Source organism: Pristis pectinata, chromosome 17, assembly GCF_009764475.1.
Source record: "Pristis pectinata isolate sPriPec2 chromosome 17, sPriPec2.1.pri, whole genome shotgun sequence".
Classification (NCBI taxonomy): domain Eukaryota; kingdom Metazoa; phylum Chordata; class Chondrichthyes; order Rhinopristiformes; family Pristidae; genus Pristis; species Pristis pectinata.
In genome coordinates this window covers 15,824,594-15,844,290 of record NC_067421.1, presented here as the reverse complement: position 1 = coordinate 15,844,290, position 19,697 = coordinate 15,824,594, and the positions used below count along the sequence as shown (strand labels likewise).

At 41.8% G+C, this 19,697-nt stretch overlaps 1 protein-coding gene across 1 annotated transcript in view; it reads left to right on the top strand.

Moving 5' to 3' along the window:
- The first annotated feature begins 2,496 nt into the window (after positions 1-2,496).
- srrm4 (serine/arginine repetitive matrix 4) overlaps positions 2,497-19,697 on the top strand; it is a 258,911-nt gene continuing 241,710 nt past the window's right edge. The window contains exon 1 of the mRNA XM_052032503.1: positions 2,497-2,627. Within this exon, the coding sequence (XP_051888463.1) occupies positions 2,497-2,627 (131 nt within the window). The remainder of the gene's footprint in view (positions 2,628-19,697) is intronic.

Below are 19,697 nucleotides of genomic sequence, written 5' to 3'. Positions count from 1 at the left end.
GATCGTGCATTGGCTATACCGCAGTAGGCCATTGGGAGTTCAATGTAACACAGGCTTCCAATTCAACCTATATTTGCTGTTGTTTGAGAAATGGGGGAACAATAAAAAAAATAAGAAGACACCATGCCCTGGAATTGGCCAGCAATCTTGCCAACTCCAATCCATCCCCTACTGCAAGAACTTGAAAGCTTCTTCTTCCTTCTATGGAAATACAGATCTTCACCAAGATTTTGCCGATGGCCTTGGGTCTTGCAAGAAGAGGGACTGTGTGTAAATTTTTGCAGAGGCCTGTGCAGATGTATGGGGCAGCTTGGCAGAGAGAACATGCCAAAGAAAAGAAAGGCATCCATTTATTTTGGCTCTCTCACGACTTTGGGACATTTAAGTATTTTGATAGGTTATCACAGTTGTGATGTAGGAATCATGAACTGCCTACTTACAGACAGCAACTCTCACCAAGAGCAATGAAATAAAGCAACTAGGTCGACTGCTTTAGGCATTGGTTGATGGATAGGTGTTGGGGGGGGGCCACAGGGAGACCTCAAATTTAGATGACAGAATGGGATTTATTACACCTACTGGAGAGGTTTCTGTTTCTGCCTCTACAGGTGCTGCCTGACTTACTGAGTATTTCCAGCATTTTATAGTTTTATCTTTGATTTCCAGCTTACGCTGTACAAAAGAACACAAGAAAATAGGAGCATGGGTAGGCCACTTGGCTCCTCAAGCCTTCCCCACCGTTCAATGTGACCATAGCTGATCTACCCCAGACCTCAGCTCCTCTCCTGTACCAGTTCTCCGGAGCTCCGATTTCCCTGATCTTTCAAAACTGTATCAATTCCCTCTTTCAAGTTTATTGTTGTCATAGGCATACATACACGGGGTATAAATGCCATGAAAATTAGCTCTTAATTACCTCCAATGATTTAGCCTCCACAACACTCAGAATTCACCACCCAGTACAGTAACATTCCATGAATCTGCCACACTCAGGCAGATTTTCCAGACTGGTTTTGTTCCAATTAATGCTCCAACAGTCTTTTAATTCACATGCTTGTAAGATGTTACACACAGTGGTATATTTTCCAGTGAACCCATTAAGTTCCAAAGGAGTGTAGGAAACAAACATGTGACTTTCAAGGCAGCATTGGAGACAGGGCCCTGGTGAGTTTAAAGGGAGTGTGGGAAACGGGGCCCTAGTGTTTTAAAGGGAGTGCGAGAACTAGGGACCCAGTGTGTTAGAGGGAGCACAGAAAACGGGGTATGGGTTAGCCAAATGCCGAATCATCAGAATTTCTGAATAATCAGATCACAAATTATTGGAATTTTCGTGTATTCTGGTTCTGGAAAGTAAGTCAGCCTCTTGCTTCCAACAATGGGTCTGCTGCTTTGGCCCTGTTGCTTCTATTTCGCAGTCCACACTGCACCACAGCTGGGGCACACAATAACCCTGGAAACTCTGCACTAACCTCTGCCCCTGAGGTATCTAGCAATGCCTTCAGTAACCCGTGATGCAAACCGCACGTTACTGTTGACACTGATTTACAACATTAACTACAAGACGATCACAAGTGTTTAATCGTGCCACAAAATGCCAGCAACACGTAAACATAAACTCTATTTGAATACAAGGGAATTCTCACTGTACAAATCGCAGGCTTTAGACAGGGAGTGACGGCAAGTGCAGAAGTGCAATCAAATCTAAAGGACTGCCCCTCGACCTCACCGCTCATCCTCCCTCCGCCACACCACTTGGCCGGGGATGTAATGGGCTGCTTGTAAATGCAGCTGGCGGCCACTGTGTCAGGCACACGCAAAGCCGGCTTTCGGGGAACCTGCAGCCCTTTGTTATGCAGATTTAGCGGCAGCGGGCTTTGCTTCTCCTGTTGTTAAAAGAGAAGCCAGATAGTGTGTGTGTGTGTGGGGGGGGGGGGGGGGGGGGGGGGAGAGAGAGAAGGGGAAGAGACGTTACACCCAGCTGACCAACCCCGCTCCAACGTCACAACTAAATGAGACAAAACACGGGGACTGCTTAGGTGCTGAATGCACACTGCCGCTGCTTTTGTGTTCTCTCCAATCTCGCTGCCCTTTCCTGACAGCAAGTTCTTTATTGCAACTATTAAACGCCAGACTATTTGTGTTCCATCCTCTCGCCTTTCCTTAAACTGATCTGGTCCCTTTTCTTTTATTAGTAACTGCTGTAAATCCGCAACGCATCTGGCTGAACCGTCTCGCAAGAGAGATAGAGGGAGACAGAGTGGGACCCTCCAACTGCCTTTGTGCAATAAAACAAATAGGTGGATCGTTTCAGTTGCTGGACAGCTCCCGCTCCTCGGCAGCCCCGGGAGTGTGTTTGCGTGTGTGTGTGTGTGTGTGTGTGTGTGTGTGTGTTTTTTTGTGTGCATGCCTCAGTGCGTTTGTGTGTGAGCGAGAGAGCCCACACAACGCTCCGGTCTCTCTCCGCTGCTCATCCTCCGGAAGATCTGCCTGTTCATCATGGCTAGCGTGCAGCAGGGCGAGAAGCAGCTCTTCGAAAAGTTCTGGAAGGGAACATTCAAGGCGGTGGCTACTCCTCGGCCAGAAAGCATCATCGTAGCCAGCATCACAGCCCGGAGGACCCTGAACAAGTAAGCAGGCATTTCCCTTTTTTTTTAATAAAGAAAGATGAGGATGTTATAAGCCACGATTACTCGGCAGGTTGCTGTAGATTTAATTGACCATCTGCTATAGTTAGCACTACCCCACATACTGGAGCTGCTCACTCACTGGAAATGTCTGGGATAGACTGGTAAGCCCCCCTCGTCCATTGTCCTGGTCGGAGAAAGTCTCAGACTGCATAAGCAATGACAATCAACGGGGTGGGGTGACAACGGAAAGCTTTAATGAAGCCAGAATAGAAGCTATAAATAAGAACAAAGGATGTCTAAAATGGGACAGGAGTCCTTTCACTTCTTCAATTCAAGTGATCATATTTTTAGCAGGAAAAATAAAGTTCATCGCGTCTCCTTCTTCGACTGATCAATTTTTGTTTAAGCCGTAAAGTCTTTATTAACCCCGAGGTTTATGGGTTTAACAAGAGGCTCTTTGATAGCCACGGTGAGTCGGGTCCTCAAAGGGTGAGGTCGAGTTTAACAGATAAATGAAGTCAATAATAGGACGCGTGTCAGGAACATATGGCAAATGTTATTCATAAATGGGATTTCATCGATGGGCTTGAGAAGTGGTTTTACTAAATATTTAAAAATATATGCAGAAAGTTAGATTTCAGCTTGTTATGATTAGTATATTGTCATAGCAGTCCATTTGTTGGAACAGAGATCATTAGGATGGCACTTCTTTTGAACTGAGAATCATCTGTGTGCTTAAACTATTGTATCTTAGCAGGCCAAACAGTTGAGATATACCAAGCTGTTTACAACATGTTCCAGTGACAACAACATATAACCACTCATTTCAGATCAAAGAATCAATGTGAGGCCAGCACAGTCAAACCAAACCTTTAAAGGGAAAAGAGAGGGTGAAAAACAACACACCCTGAGAAGGAAAAAAATTTGTTTCCACTTGTGTTTTAGTTTATTTATTGCAATAATTTTACTCTTGGGTTATAAGACAGATGTGAATACTGGCTGAGTTAATTCCCTTTCTCTGCACTTTATTAAGAGTAACAGGGGAGGTGGCAAAACAATCTATCATTAGAAGTTATCAATCCAGTAAATACCTTGTCCCATTGTTTGAACTGAGCTCTGGGGAAGACTCAGTTTGGTATGATTCAGTCTGAGAGACTGTACAGCAATAGTCACACATTAGTAAAGATATTGGTAAAAAATGGGAATGGACACACTTTGAGTTACTCAAAAATCTTAAGCGTAAGACAAAGGATAGTCATCTGGTCAAGTGTACATTTAGACCAAATTAAGAAATGCAATATTTAGCTCATGGGATTTTAGTTGTGAAGCAATCCTTATTGCCAGACTTCCAGGAGCAATTGAAGCAAAATCAATCACAAATCAATTCCTGTAAGGCTGCACAGAATGAATGTCCCATGAAATTCTTTCCTTTATTTGCATTGTACGATGTGTTAGTTTTTGTGCATGCATACTGGTGTGTGTAGTGTATCTGTGTATGGGAGAGAAAAAGTCTGTGTGTGCAAGTGTGCCTGTGTATGTGTATATGTGCGCCTGTGTGTGTGCTTGTGGGTGTGTCAGATAGTGCATCAGTGTGAGGGTGTGTGTGCACATGAGTCAGAGTAAGTGCGTGGGAGAGTGTGAGTGTGTGCATGAGTGAGTGTGCTTGAGACTATGTGTGTGTGAGTGCCTGTGTGTATGTGTGAAAGTGCATGTATGTGCAGTGGCATGTGTAAGAGTGTGTGTGTGTGTGTGTGTGTGTGTGTGTGTGTGTGTGTGTGTGTGTGTGTGTGTGTGTGTGTGTTCCTGTTCATTGAGTGGAATTACCATGTCACTGGAAGTTCATTTGAATCTGCCTGTAGACTCCGTGCAGCAGGCAGTTTGGCAATTAGTCCAGGCTCTCCAACCCCCACTTATACATTCAAGTTAACAGTGACACTGTATTCGGCACAACTACAGCTGTAGGGTCTCTCCTGCCATTGTATCTACAAGCTGTTTCCAACCAGCCTGGGTTCATTAAAAATTCAGCTGATCTTGTGAGAGGAGGCCCAAGCATACAGCAGATGGCTTGCAGGCAGATAATAAGCCTGGCTTTTCTCCTTGCCCTCAACAGATGTTGCAAAACTTCGATCTGAAGCGAGACAGTGCTGCAGAGCAGTTTAAAGGAAACTTTCATATAAGTTTTGTCGTGTGTGGGAGCAGCGGAGAGGAGGAGGTGAAATTTTGGATTCATAGGACAAATTAAAGTGAAAGGAACTTTCCCCTGGTTGAGGACATAATGTTCCTGTGCATGTACTGTACATTGGGTAATTGATGGATTTTAAAATACTGTTCTTTGTTGAAATCTGGACATTTACTACAATCTCAATGGATGACAAATTGTTAGTATTTCACTTTGCTGAGGCAGCCACCAACAGACAGGATTAGTAAAATCCTCAGCACTGCTACATAGTGACAAAGAACTGACAGATAGAACATAATGTTTTTCCAAGATATACATGTATATCCTTTTTTAAGGACAAACAGAGCAATTCTCACTCAACAGCAAGAATGCTGATGTCTGGTGTCAACTTTAAATGTTACCATAACCTAAGATCTTAATGAGAAATAGAGGGATTTTATGGCAGTTATTACTTTGAAGGGCTGATGTTCCCTGCCAGTATGGTAACAGAATTCATCCTTTTGAACACAGGGTTTCGCATACACTGCACTGCAACAATAAATTCCATCTGAGGGTGACTTTGCCACCTGTCCTCAATAAAGTAATTGCCCTTCCCTGCGCAGACAGGGATCCCAACATGGTGTGGTGATCTGAGAGCACTCTGTAGTTGGCCCACTGTGTGTCAGCATAACCGAATTCAGAAACTGACTTTGAATCGGTGCCTCTGGTGACCCAGTCCCACATTGCTCCCCATAGAAATGCGGGAAGCTAGCATGGATCTGTGTTAAGTGATTATTCAAAGTTCTTGTCTCTCCTGCTACCTTGTGAGGCCCTAACTTTTAACTGGTTTAATGCATCTGCGAAAATAATTGAGTCAGGGATTTTGATCACATTTTGTAAGTGCCCAAACTCTCCCATCAAATGATCCAACTTACATTTCGAAGGGAAAATTATTTCCTAATAATTGCACTTTGGAGAGAGGTTTATATCAAAGCAGCAAACCTGGCCTTACTCATGCCAAACTGGTTAAATGCTATAAGAGAGACACAAGAGACTGCAGATGCTGGAATCGGGAGCTACACGCAAAACACTGGAGGAACTCAGTGGGTCAGGCAGCATCTATGGAGGGAAAGGGACAGACTGTTGGTCGAGATACCATAAGACTTTAACAATACTTATTATGGTGTTGCACTTGTTAACATCAAACGAGCTGGCAGTGTGAGATTTCCAAAATCAACTTGCAATCTGCATGGCAGCAGAACGTGTATTCACAGTGCATTGGTTTTCATGCAGAGCTATGGGCTTGCATTGTTTTTTTCACTGGGAGGTTGCTGCTTTGCTTTGAACAGAGAAAAGAAAATTGAAGCAGAGGGTTAATCCACCATAGAAAGGTCAAATTGATCAAAGTGCTCTTCATAAACTTGTAGAAATAAAACAAGAGCTTGAACAACTTCTGATTTTCAATTAATGTTACAGGTACCAGGGAATGTAAGCAGATGATGAGAAGTTTGTTGTCATGACCTGTGGCAGTAACAGAAAAATATATGAAGCAGTATCAGGTGTAGCCCATATGACAATATGAGCCTGCTCCACCATTCAATAATCCTCTATCCCCATCCTACTCTCCATCGGATGTCCATATTCCTGGGTTCCTTTCAAGCACAAATTCTACAGATGTCAGTTTTGAATGTACTGAGTGTTCACAACCATACAGAGTAGAGAATTTAAAAGATTTACAACCTTGTAAGTGAAGAAATGTCTCCTTTCTTCAATCTTAAATGGCTGATCCTTATCCTAATATTGGGCCACATTAATCCTGAGCGGTCCATGCAAGAGAGTCTCTTACCTTCCAATCTGGCAATATTTCTCAGAGTGTCATATGTTTCAGTGAAATCAGTGATGTGTGAACTATCAGGCCATGGTTTTGAGCATGAGTCAAACCCATGTCTTCTCATTCTGTATCAGCTATGTAACTCTCCTGTTGTGTTGAAGTATCAGTAAAGCTAATAGCAACTGCCCACAGACAACATAATGATATGAAAGTTCACAAAACAACATTAAATAACTTTCTTAGCCTGTAAAACATTCAAAATGATCCCCTTTTTCATTCATAATGCACTGAAGTACTTTAGAAACAGGCTAAAGTGGTATATACTGCAGCACCCTTGACAACAGTGAGATGAGATCAAAGGTTCCATTCATTATCTTAATCATAAACCAACCAGGACTTTGTCACTGGTGAATTGTTTATCATATTATAGACTGCTGACACTTCCTTTAAGTAAATATTTCTACACATTGCCCTTACTTTCCATGCTCCGAGTCAATTTTACCTCTTTAACCTCTTACAGGTGTTCTTTTAAATTCACCTCCTCCGGTCAGCTGTTTCTTTCAAAACTACTTTTTCATGTCACCTTAATTCTGCCGACCGTTGTTCAGAGTTCAATCTGACCTCCCTGTAAATCCCCTTGAGACATTTAATCTTGATCATTTCTTGTAGGGAGGGATATACAGTGTAATCTTTGCTTTTTTTCCTCAACTGAGTTGTGTGACTCATGCATTCCCTTCAGATGAAAGAGTAGCAGAAAGAGAAAGCAGACAATGAGATTTATATTGTGCCTTTAATACCTCAGGACATCCTAAAGTCCTTAAGAACAAATTAAGTATTTTTAGAGTATAGTCACTGTGGTAGGAAATGCAGTACCCATTTTGTGCACAGGAAGGTCCCACAATAAGGCAGTGGTAATGACCTAATTGTTTTTAGTAATGTTGATTAAGGTTGGTTGGGATGCTGGTGAGAATTTCCCTGCTTTTCTTTGAAATAGTGCCATGGACTGTGATGTCCACACATTACGTTAGATAGGACCTTGTTTACACATTTCCTCTGAAAGATGACACCTCGGGCTGTGTATCATTCCCTCAGCACTATACTGCAGTGAACCAAAGTGTTCTCAGGACTAAATCCGTGCTCCCATTTGACTGAATAATAGGAGATGCATAAGTACCGTCTGGATATTCTTCCTCCACCCTCCCTGCTGTAAAATATCTCTATCGTGAGGTCTACTCACTAAAAGACTATTTTTCACCTTTTCAGATCTTCATTGCCACATTCGAAATATGTTCATTAGAAAAAGCTTCCAGTTCAAAATAAAAATCAAGGGCCAAATTTTAAGCCAAAATGAATTGGCTGAAATTCTAGTCCAGTGACGAAGACAAACAGAGTACTCAGTGCCTCTCCATGAAATAGGATTTCATTTACTATAAATGAGACTGACTGTAACTGACTCATAAATTTACAACACACAAGAGTCAGCTTTCCTGACAGAAGTAAACTGAGTCCACTGATCAGCCTCTGTTATCACTATACCATGGACTATATCCTACAAAGTCCAGGACACCTGGATAATGGTCCTCGCTGCAACACATATCAATATAGATTTGCAATTGTCTGGCAGTAAGTAGAGTGACTTAAAATATGTTTGTTGCTCTTTGTTGATGAGACAGAACACTAGTTCATCTCATTAAGCTTCCTTTTAACAGAGAAAGGCAGTATTCTCCTGTCCATAGCTTTCAAACCCATGGTGTTTTGAATGAAAACCAAGCCCGTATAAGCAGATAACATTAGGTTTGGTTCTGAGTAAAATGTGCATTACCAACTTAGAAAGGCATCTGTCATGATTAAAGCAGGCAGTCAGTCTGGCACAGTCTCTTTTCCATAATATACAATTACCACATTTACCACACATAGCAAGAATTCTCCTGTTTCATAACACTTTAAAAGTGTCCTATTTTTGATGTCCTGAACAAGTTCATTTTGCTTGGAGAAACTACTTAAGTTCTTCTGCTTGCTGAATAATCACTTGTACTCTTCAACTGACGTATTCCTTGGAAATGAAAAAAATAAACTGCTGATTTTTAAAAGAAATTGTCTTTACTATTTTGAGGGCATCAGCAAGGCTCACTGGAAAAGCCATGTAGAATTCAGTCAAATATGGTTCATGACTCTATCAAAGCTGTACAATTAATTGCCTTTTTACACTTGTTTGGTCACTTCCTGTTTCTATTCATTGTTGGAATTTTTAAAGGTGTCATTTGATTAAAGAATCCATTTGCGCCTTTTTTCATTTATCCAGAAACGTGAGATGATGCAAGTTGTGTCAAAACATATATCGCTTGTTATTATGAAGACAGTGATACACCTCAGTTACTCATTTCCCTTAGCAAATCAAACATTAGCCAAACACTCTAAGAGGACAAGATAAGCCAAAGACATGGAAAAGTCTTTGGTGCCCAAAATATTCTGGCTCGTCCAGACTACCACCCAGCTCCAGGCTGAAGTCCCTCAGGGTTCCTAAATAAAATATTCTTCCCAATTTAATCCTATAATTCAGATTAAAAAGCTCAATGCAAGGCTTCCAGAGGCTGCCACACAGAAGACCAAGGGGCACGAACAGTCCATTTGCCCTCTACACTTACAAATAACCCTATTCACTTTACCCTGACATGTTCCCATTTCCTCATTCACCTACCCAATCTAATCTTTGGTGCTAACATAGGCTCTTCAATCCCTGGTCATGAATTTTACCATGTCACAACTCTCTTGGGAAATAATTTTCTCCCTCCCTCATAATTAATCTCATTTTGAAGCTGTCTTGTTCTGGACCCACCAGTTTTTGGAAACAGTTAAATGCTTTCAATCCTGTCTCAATCCTAATTTTAGCCACTTCCAATCACATTAGCCCATGTTCTGTGTTAACCTACTGAAAGAAATTCTGATTTCTCAAGCTGCTCTTTATATTTGTATTTTCTCATACAAGGCAGAATCATATTAAATCTAGATTACATCCTTTTTAAAGTCTCAATAACCATTGTAGATCCCTATGATACACATCAATCTAACCTCTTATTAGTGTTTTATGTAGATTCTGTTTTTATATTCTGCACCTCTTGTGATGAAACACAAAATCGCATTAGCTTTACTTTACAGTCTTATCAGCCTATAACCCTGCATCCCAAATCCCTTTACTTTCCCGCAGCACCAGGCCTACATCCATGCAGAACCTTTTAATTTTACTAACATTATTACCTCACGTACTTACAGTGAAGGTCGCTGTAACGCTTTTTTTTGTCAATGTTCCCATTTTCTCAGCATCCCATCGCAGCTTCCTCAAGTCCAGAGACATCTATTTTGCCTCATCTGCAGTTTTAATGCCATTCCCCAAGGCCTGTGTCATTTATGTACGAACAAACAGATGTGGCCAGAACTGAACTCTGTAGGATACCATACCCAGTTCCACACCTCTGTTCTCTGTATTCCCCATTATAACCAGTTTTTTTTAATCCGGTTTGGTTTCTTGCCTCTAATTGAATGCCCCTTAATCTTCTTTAATAATTTATCTCAGTGCTGCCCTATTGAATCCTTTGTTAAAGACTGGGCACCCAACATTTCCCTCTCCTATCAGATCTGCTGCCTCCTCAGATAATTCTTGAGGTTTGTTAAGCATAGGTATTCTTGCTGAAGTCCACACATGCTTTAACTGCCTCTTTAACTGCTTTGTCTTTATCTAGATTTGATTCTCAGTTACAGACTCCAACATTTTCTACACAACTGATGTCATAGTAACTTGTCTTATTTACTCAGGTTCTATATATCTCTCTTAAAATATCCACCTTCCCTTACGACACAGAAGGAGGCCTCTCGGCCCATTGAGACTATGCAGGCTCTCACTGCAATCCCATCAACCCCGTTTCCCTCCTTATTCTCTCTAACATTCCCATTAACTATTGCCACCCTGACTGATTCTCTTCCCATTCATTTACTCTAGGGGTAATTTACAGTATTAACCCACAAAAACCTGCATATTTTTGGGAGGAAGCAGGAGCACCCGAAGGAAGTGTAAGTAACCAAGGGGAGAATGTGCAAACCTCATACCAATGTCACTGGAGGTCAGGATCAAACCTGGGGTGCTGGAGCTGTGTAATAGTCGCAGTACCTGCTGCACCCCTGTGCCACCCACATTAAAATGGCATAGTAGCATGTTAGCCAATCCTCATAGCTTGGATTTGTATCCTCATTCAAAAGAGTCCTGAAATATAAGGATGTAAGTTTAGCCCAAACCACTGGGTTATTTTCCATTGGTTCCACTAATCGCAATAATGTAGGGAATAAAATGGGTAAGCAGTCCAAAGCTGCCTGTTTACCACTTGATGGGCTGGCACCATGGTTCCTAGGCCATCAAGGTCAACTTAAACTGAGCAAGGAGGAGCAAGGAATTGGAAGCAGTGATTGGGGATCCATGAAGAGGGGCAGATACAGTAAGCGAGTAAACTGCATGGTGGCATTTGAAACTCAGTACAGGTGGGTGTAAGTGTGAGGCTTTACATGCCAGTGGAAAAAACTTGAGCAGTATAACTTGTCATGAGTGATGTAGAAATGGAGGTCAAAAGAAATGCGTGGCTATTAATAGGCCTAGCATTTAACATGCCACATCATTGTGGAACAGCAATCAATGAAGCAAACAAAAGGCTGCATTGAGATAATCGCTAGAGCATAAATCAGAGGATGCTTGACTGAAAATGTATCATTTTGCAGATGAGTTTCAGATTCCTCCATCGCCATTCTTTCCAGGTCCCGTAGTCCACCTGTGTCACTGCTCTGGATGTTCCCTACTGTGAGTTTATGACATCTTAGGTCCCCTTGACGTCCTGAGCTGCCTCACCTCTTTACCTGATACAATAATGGTTTTGAAGCTGTTCACTCCACCCAGACAAATGGAGTCACTAAGCCAAGCAAATAAGTTATAGATATAACAATCCTGATGCAGGGTCTCGAACTGAAATATTGACAATACCTTTGTTTCCACAGATGCTGCCTGACCCACATAGTTCCTCCAGCAGTTTGTTTTTTGCTCCAGTTTACAGCATTTGCAGTTTCTTGTGTCTTCAAAGTACAGCTCCCTCTATCCTGGCTCAACACTATGCATTAATCCATTACTCAGAGGAGAATCTGTTTCCATTTCCCACATCAGCCATATGAACAAGATTGGTAATTTGTGGTAAACTACAGCCAAGAAAAGAGTAAAGCATTTCACAAGAGATTCTCACTAATCATGGAGAGGATTCTTTTATCCCAACAAATAGATGGGATTGAAAGACATGCAAAATGTAAGTGTGTAAGCATGCTAAGGTCTAAGCTGACAATTTTAAGATTATTTTTCAAACTTCACGTAGTCTAAATTCAAAAACAAAAGAGGCAAAATGTTGTTCAAGCCATTTTGGGAAGCTAAAATATTAAGGTGAAATCCATCTCAAATACTCAATCAATCTGATTGTAATTTTACCAAACATTAAATCTGACCACTTCATGACTTGGTTGCAGTTTGCATAGCCTATTACTCTGATAGAATGTTTAGTCTGAGAATTACTTAAAATATAGGTCACTGCATATAGGGTTTATTCTTGTTGATCATTGGGTCCTTTAGTTTACTTTACTTTGTACCATCAAGGTATTCAATTCCTGGCAAATTTAAAGATACAGATATACAGATATGATCCTTGGTAGTTTGGCACAAGATATTTATTCAATTTTTGGCAATACAGGGTACAGTATGGATTTGACTTCTCGCCAGTCAAGTGTCACACATAGTTGAGTTCCAAGTGATTACATGAGAGTTTGCCTTCAACGTCCTGGTAATCTGTAATTTGTGTGCAACTGACTACTTGACATCCAGTAGCAAGTTTGAGATCCTAGCCTTGTGGTGATGGCACATCTCACATCCAGTGCAAGACTTTGAATCCTGTCCCAGACTTTTGACAAAATGTGAGCAAATGCAAGGCAGTAGATTAGCTCGCCAATATCCCCAGAGTAACATGTGTCCAAATGTATATGTCATCTCTGAGCAGGATACACTAAGTTCTTCCTTTTCATCAAATGTTATAACATTGGAGTTCTGGATTTGAAGTCTGGATGCCTCCAAATTCATAACTACTAAATAAAGTTGGGGATCACCCTTTTAAGATAAGATAAGATAAGATAAGATAAGATACCTTTATTAGTCACATGTACATCGAAACACACAGTGAAATACATCTTTTTGCGTAGAGTGTTCTGGGGGCAGCCCGCAAGTGTCGCCATGTTTCTGGCGCCAACATAGCATGCCCACAACTTTCTAACCTGTACGTCTTTGGAATGTGAGAGGAAACCGGAGCACCCGGAGGAAACCCACACAGACACGGGGAGAATGTACAAACTCCTTACAGGCAGTGACCGGATTTGAACCGGGGTCACTTACGCTGTAAAGCGTTACGCTAGCTGCTACACTACTAAATGGAATACATCCAATTAATTATTTATTATTGCAGATTCTACATTCGAGTATGAGTTGCTGTTACTGATCGAGAGGTTAAGTGCCAAAGGGAGCTCTGAAAATACAGAATGATTAGGGCACCTGTCAGGGAAAGTCAAATTTCAGTATGCACATGCACATGTATTCATGCACACACCCACTTGCACACAATCTAGCATGTCTACCTGTTGCAATGCACAGTTGGAGAGGCAGAGTGACATAGCCAGTAAAGGTGCTGCTTCCCAGCTCTAGGATCTCTGGTGCTATCTGCATGGAATTTGCACACTGTTCCTGTGACTGTGTGGGTTTCCTACAAATGCTGCAGTTTTCTCCCACTTCCCAAAGAGCCACCGTAAAATGCCCTTGGTGCATCTAGAATCTGAGAGGAGTTGATGGGAAAGTGAGGAGAATAAAATGGGTGGTGTAAATGGGCTTGGTTTAACATCTTATCTGACAGAATGTGCCTCAAAAGGTGCAGGAGTCTTTCAATATTGCTTGAAATGTCATCACATATAACAGATTGGATCTTCAGGAGGATGCAAAGCAGGTATCAGACTTGGCTCTGTAGGAATAAACATTGCTCTCTGAGTACAAGGATTTGTTCCAGTCCCACACCAGAGTCCTGAAAGCAAACATCTAGGCTAAAGACCCAGTATGGTTCTGAGGGAGTACAACACAGTTGGAGATGCTGTCTTAAACTGGGAGATCCAAGAGGTGATAAAATACCTCTTAGTATTTGAATTTTAGGTGATTACCTAAATCACCTCTAGGTGATTGAACTCCAACTGCCACTTCTCAGCCCAGCTTTGCATCCTATCAATGTCCCTTACAGCTTCGACAGCCCTCCACACTATCCGCAACACCACCGACCTTTGTGTCGTCTGCAAGCTTGCTAACCCACCCTTCCACCCCCTCGTCCAAGTCATTAATAAATATCACGAAAAGTAGAGGTCCCAGAACCGATCCTTGTGGGATACCACTAGTCACAGCCCTCCAGACCGAATGCACTCCCTCCACCACAACCCTCTGCTTTCTACAGGCAAGCCAATTCTGAATCCATGCGGCCAAGCCTCCCTGGATCCCTTACCCTCCGACCTTCTGAAGAAGCCTACCATGCGGAACCTTGTCAAACGCCTTACTAAAATCCATGTAGACCACACCTACTGCACTACCCTCATCAATCTTCCTGGTCACCTCCTCAAATAACCCTATCAGGCTTGTGAGGCAAGATCTTCCCTTCACAAAGCCATGCTGGCTGTCCCTAATTAGTCCATGATTCTCTAAATGCTCATAGATCCTATCTCTTAGAATCCTTTCCAACAGCTTGCCCACCACAGACGTAAGGCTTACTGGTCTGTAATTCCCTGGACTATCCCTACTACCTTTTTTGAATAAGGGGACAACATTTGCCACCCTCTAATCCTCCGGTACCATTCCTCTGGACAACGAGGACTCAAAGATCCTAGCCAATGGTTCAGCAATCTCCTCCCTTGCCTCGTGAATATTCCCTTGCCTGGGGAATATTCCGTCAGGCCCCAGTGAATTATCTGTCCTAATATTTTCTAACAGCTCCAACACATCCTCTCTCTTGATATCCACATGCTCTAGAACATTAACCTTACCAACACTGTCCTCAGCGTCATCAAGGCCCCTCTCCTTGGTGAATACTGAAGAGAAGTATTCATTGAGAACCTCACCCACTTCCACAGCTTCCAGGCACATCTTCCCACCTTTGTCTCTAATCGGACCTACCATTCTCTCGCCATCCTTCTGCTCTTCACGTACGAGAAAAAAACCTTGGGATTCTCCTTAACCCTACTCGCCAAAGCCTTTTCATGTCCCCTTCTTGCTCTCCTCAGCCCCTTCTTAAGTTCCTTACTTGCTACTCTATATTCCTCACGAGCCCTATCTGATCCTTGCTGCTTACACCTTGTGTATGCTGCCTCCTTCCTCCTAACTAGTTGTTCCACCTCTCTTGTCACCCATGTTTCCCTCACCCTGCCATTCTTTCTCTGCCTCACCGGGACAAATTTATCCCTAACATCCTGCAAGAGATCCCTGAACACTGACCACATCTCCATAGTACATTTCCCTTCAAAAAAGCCATCCCAGTTTATACTCTCAAGTCCCAGCCTTATAGCCTCATAATTTGCCTTTCCCCAGTTAAATAGCTTCCCGTCCTCTTTGCTCCTATCCTTGTCCATGACAATGCTAAAGGTTAGGGAGCGGTGGTTACTGTCTCCCAAATGCTCACCCATCAAGAGATCTGTCACCTGACCCGGTTCATTACCTAATACTAGATCTAATATGTCATTCCCTCTAGTCGGCCTGTCAACATACTGTGACAGGGATCCGTCCTGGACACACTTTACAAACTCTGCCCCATCTAAACCTTTGCCACTAAGCAGGTACCAATCAATGTTTGGGAAGTTGAAGTCTCCCATGATAACCACACTGTTATTCTTGCACCTTTCCAAAGTCTGCCTCCCAATCTGCTCCTCAGTATCCCTGCTGCTACCGGGGGGCCTATAGGATACTTCCAGCATAGTAACTGCTCCTTCTTGTTCTTCTTGACTCTAGAGATGATTCTTCTACATTATCCACCCTTTCTGCAGCTGTAATAGTATCCCTGACCAGTATCGCCACCCCTCCCCCTCTTCCCCCCCCATCCCTTTTAAAACACTGAAAACCAGGAATATTCAATATCCACTCCTGCCCTGGTGACAGCCAAGTCTCTACAAGAGCCACAATTGAGTAACACAATTCTGTTACTCATTATCTCCTTTCCCCATTAAAATAGGAACATCAAAGAGAAGCAAAAATTACTTACCAAATTATACATCCTATTGTCAGTTATGTTACATAGAAAAGTAGGGCTTATTCTTGAACAAAGATTTCCAAGCACAATAAATCTATTTTCTTGCATAAATCGCAGTTGCACAGCCAGTAGTGCTGTTGCTTCACAACTCCAGTGATCCAGGTTAAATCCTGACCTCAGATTCTGTCTACATGGGGTTTGCACGTTCTCGCTGTGACTATGTAGGTTTCCTCCGGGTGCTCCGGTTTCCTCCTAGATCCCAAAGGGGAGCGGGTGCATAAGTAAGTGGCTGCTAATGTGTAAGTGAGTGGTAGAATCTCGGGGTGAATTGGTGGAAAACTTGGGAAAACAAAATAGCATTAGTGTAAGCGGCTGCTTGATGTTTGGACACAGAGGACTGAAGGGCATTTTTGCCTTCTGTATGACTCTGAGGCTCTGTATCCAATCCAACCAACCTACCATCTCACGTTATCCCTCCACTCTTTCCCTGTCCAGTGACTCATTTGTCTCCTAAGCCCTTCATATAAACATCCTTATGGTTTTTATGGTAAAGTACACCATAAGGTCATTACCCCATGGTAAATTCCTTGTGACCCCTGTTCCTTACCATAACTTTCTAGTTCTTAACATTTGAATCCTATTTAAATTCCTCTCACAGCGAGCAATATTCCCTGATCGTTTTGTCAAACACCTTCATAATCTTGAAAGCTTTAACCGGATCATCTCAAAGTCTGTCTTCCAAAGGTATTTGAGCTGATCTTCTTTTGCCGTTCTCCATCACTGCATGCTATTCTCTGCACACCCATGCTAATACATTTTTCGGGGACAACACCACTGTAACGTCCTTCGAATGAGTCTATAAATTAAATTGCACAGGTTCTTTTGAAGGGCAGGCTGCCTTTTACAAATAGCTTGAATGAGATTTTCTATAATAGCGCACAGAATGAGGAGCAAACACTGTTAGGTTTTCATCCTGTATTCCAGTCCTCCCTGAGTTAGCAATGGAAGTCATTGACAAGAATAGGCTATAATTACATTTCAAATGCAGGCAAGTTGAGTGCTTTGGGAGATGGGCAATTTCATAGAGTCCTCAGCTTTATATTGCATCATTTTTGCAAACAGACAGCTGTTGAATACCTGTTGCCTGTGAAGAAAAATGAGGTCAAACTCTGAAATTTGATATACAAGGTGAAACAGGAGAAAGTTATACATCTACATTGATTTTATAGATCATCGAGGACTGTGATTTCCATCTGCAGTAAAAATACGAGGCATATAAAAATAAGTTCCCAAGCTATAACTCTAGTGCATTAATAACATAAAACCTGCCCCACCGCAACCTTCTTTAAAATTAGTTATGAAGCAATTGTTAAATTACAGATTAATTCTAATGCAGTAAATTTCACAGTGAAATGCATTTACATCTCATCCACCTTATTGTTGTATCATCGGAATTTACTTGAACTGTTTAGCATTTCGAAGTACATACCCTGCAAATATTCACAAAACATTAGGCTGACTTTGAGGTTGAATAGCACATTTACGCATTAACCATGTGACCACTTGTTCAAAGGTTGTACCCATTCTGCTGATTTCACCTAAGGCACCAACCAGACCAATACAGTCAGCCTTAGCACTCTTAGGACTAGAAAGACATTGGGGTATCAGTTGTTCAGTATGGGTAGCACAAAACAGGGCAAGTGAGTGGGCTGTCTATTCCAAACTCTGCCCTATTTTCTTTTCAATTTGCTACTGTCTGATCTCTGTACCAGGTGAATTTATACCCCAGCATATCACCAGGCTTCCTGATGCTGATTGTTCCTCAGTAACCTGTGCTGGAAAGTACACAGCCTTGGACATTAAGTCAGAATAGGATCAAAGACAGTCCGGGCACCCTCAATTCCTAAGACTCACATAACAGCAAGGTGATAAAAGGCAGCTACAGTAAAACTCAAATAATCCAGCACCCTTGGGATTTAGGTGCTGCCAGATCAGCAGATCTTCTTGATTAATTCCTGTTATTTTTATTTATACCTCAACCGTTTTAATACTATATTTATAGATAACATAGTATAATAATAAATTTCCAAGTGAACCAGGTAAGTTGAAAGAGACCATGGGAACTGGGGCCTCAGTGAGTGAAAAAGGAGAGTGAGAACTGGGGCCCTAATGAGAGGAAAGGGATTGCAGCAGACTTCATCTGGTGAGCCAGATACCGAACCATCAGGACTTTTGAACAGTTGTGTAGTGGATTATCGGAGTTTTACTGTACGTCCATATAAACATAACCCTGCAAATGCTGATAATTTCAGAGAATTGGTAAAAGGATTAAAAGTTAAAATGTGATCCTAGTTTGGAGGATGTACTTTATATATCTGTACCTTTGCCAAATAGTTGCTCTGCTTTTCAGAAGGTTTGTGAATCATTATCAGGGTGTCTGATTGATTCCTAATTCTGACTGTAAGTGACAGATGGCAAAGAATTGTTTGACCAATATCTTTATGAACCTTTCACCTTCTTTTGTTTTCTACATTTTATTTGCTTGATCCAAATATTGAAAAAAATATTTTGAACAGTTACAACTCTGCGATCTGCTAGAATGCTCAAAATACCATCTGGGATGAAGCAAATATCACCATCCCCCCAGCACCTTGAACATCCACTTGCTCTAACACCAGCACAATGTGGGACTGCAGTTCATGTTGTCCACAGGATGCACCACGACGGCCATGGAATTCACTGGCTGTACATCCTAAACGCTTAACACTTGTCCATCTGGTCAAAGAACATGCTATCTCTAAGTCTCACACACACACCCCAGACTCGGGCAGACATGATTGTTCCTTCGTTGTCTCTGGGTCAAAGTTGTGGCTTCTTACATAACAACACTATCAATGTACATTCACTGCGTAGTTTGCAATAGTTCAAGGAAAATACTCAACACCACCTTCTGCAACTAAGAACCGGCAATCAATGCTAACCTTGGCAGAGATGCCTAAATCTTTATTTCAGGCTATTTCAAACCTTTCAGGTTATTTCAAACCTTGCTCCTCATACGAAGTTGGATGACACATTTTATCCCAGCTGACCGTCCCTTTAAGGCCAGAAAATTTAATTGCTATGGAGGGAACCCAGCCTGAAGTTTTTCAGAGCTTAGCATCCACGTGATGCAGACGCACTGCAAATTGAATTGCACTTGCCAATTTCAGGTTGCGTCTCAGAAGCATGCAGTGTTTTAAAACTAAATTGCATCATGAATGAACAATGGCTTCCACAAGGTGCATATTGATGCACTCTTTTTAATAGTTGGCTGAGATTTTATTATTTGTCAAATAGATTTATCATTAATAATTGTGGTAAATGTTCACACTCAGATCTAATCTGCATTCCATTGCTTATGCCATCATCTCACAGGATATATTTAGTAATCACGTGATAAGATGATTTAATCAGCTTTATGAAAATTGTGAGAGAGTCAAGACCTTCTGAAGTGTAAGTGTGAAATACTGTAGCCATGTACAGATATGGATTGAAGAGTTATATTTCACTGGAGCAAACCCCCCACTCAGGTTACATGAGAAAGAAAACCTTTGGCTCTTTGATTCTGTGAACTGATCATAAGCATGTGCTATTATGTATTTATAAGAATCCAGAGTATGGAAGAAATATCCTTATATAATCTCAATTATAGTCTCGTTCAACACAAATTCTCTGGATGCCATCTGAATGATTGCACAGAATGTTAAATT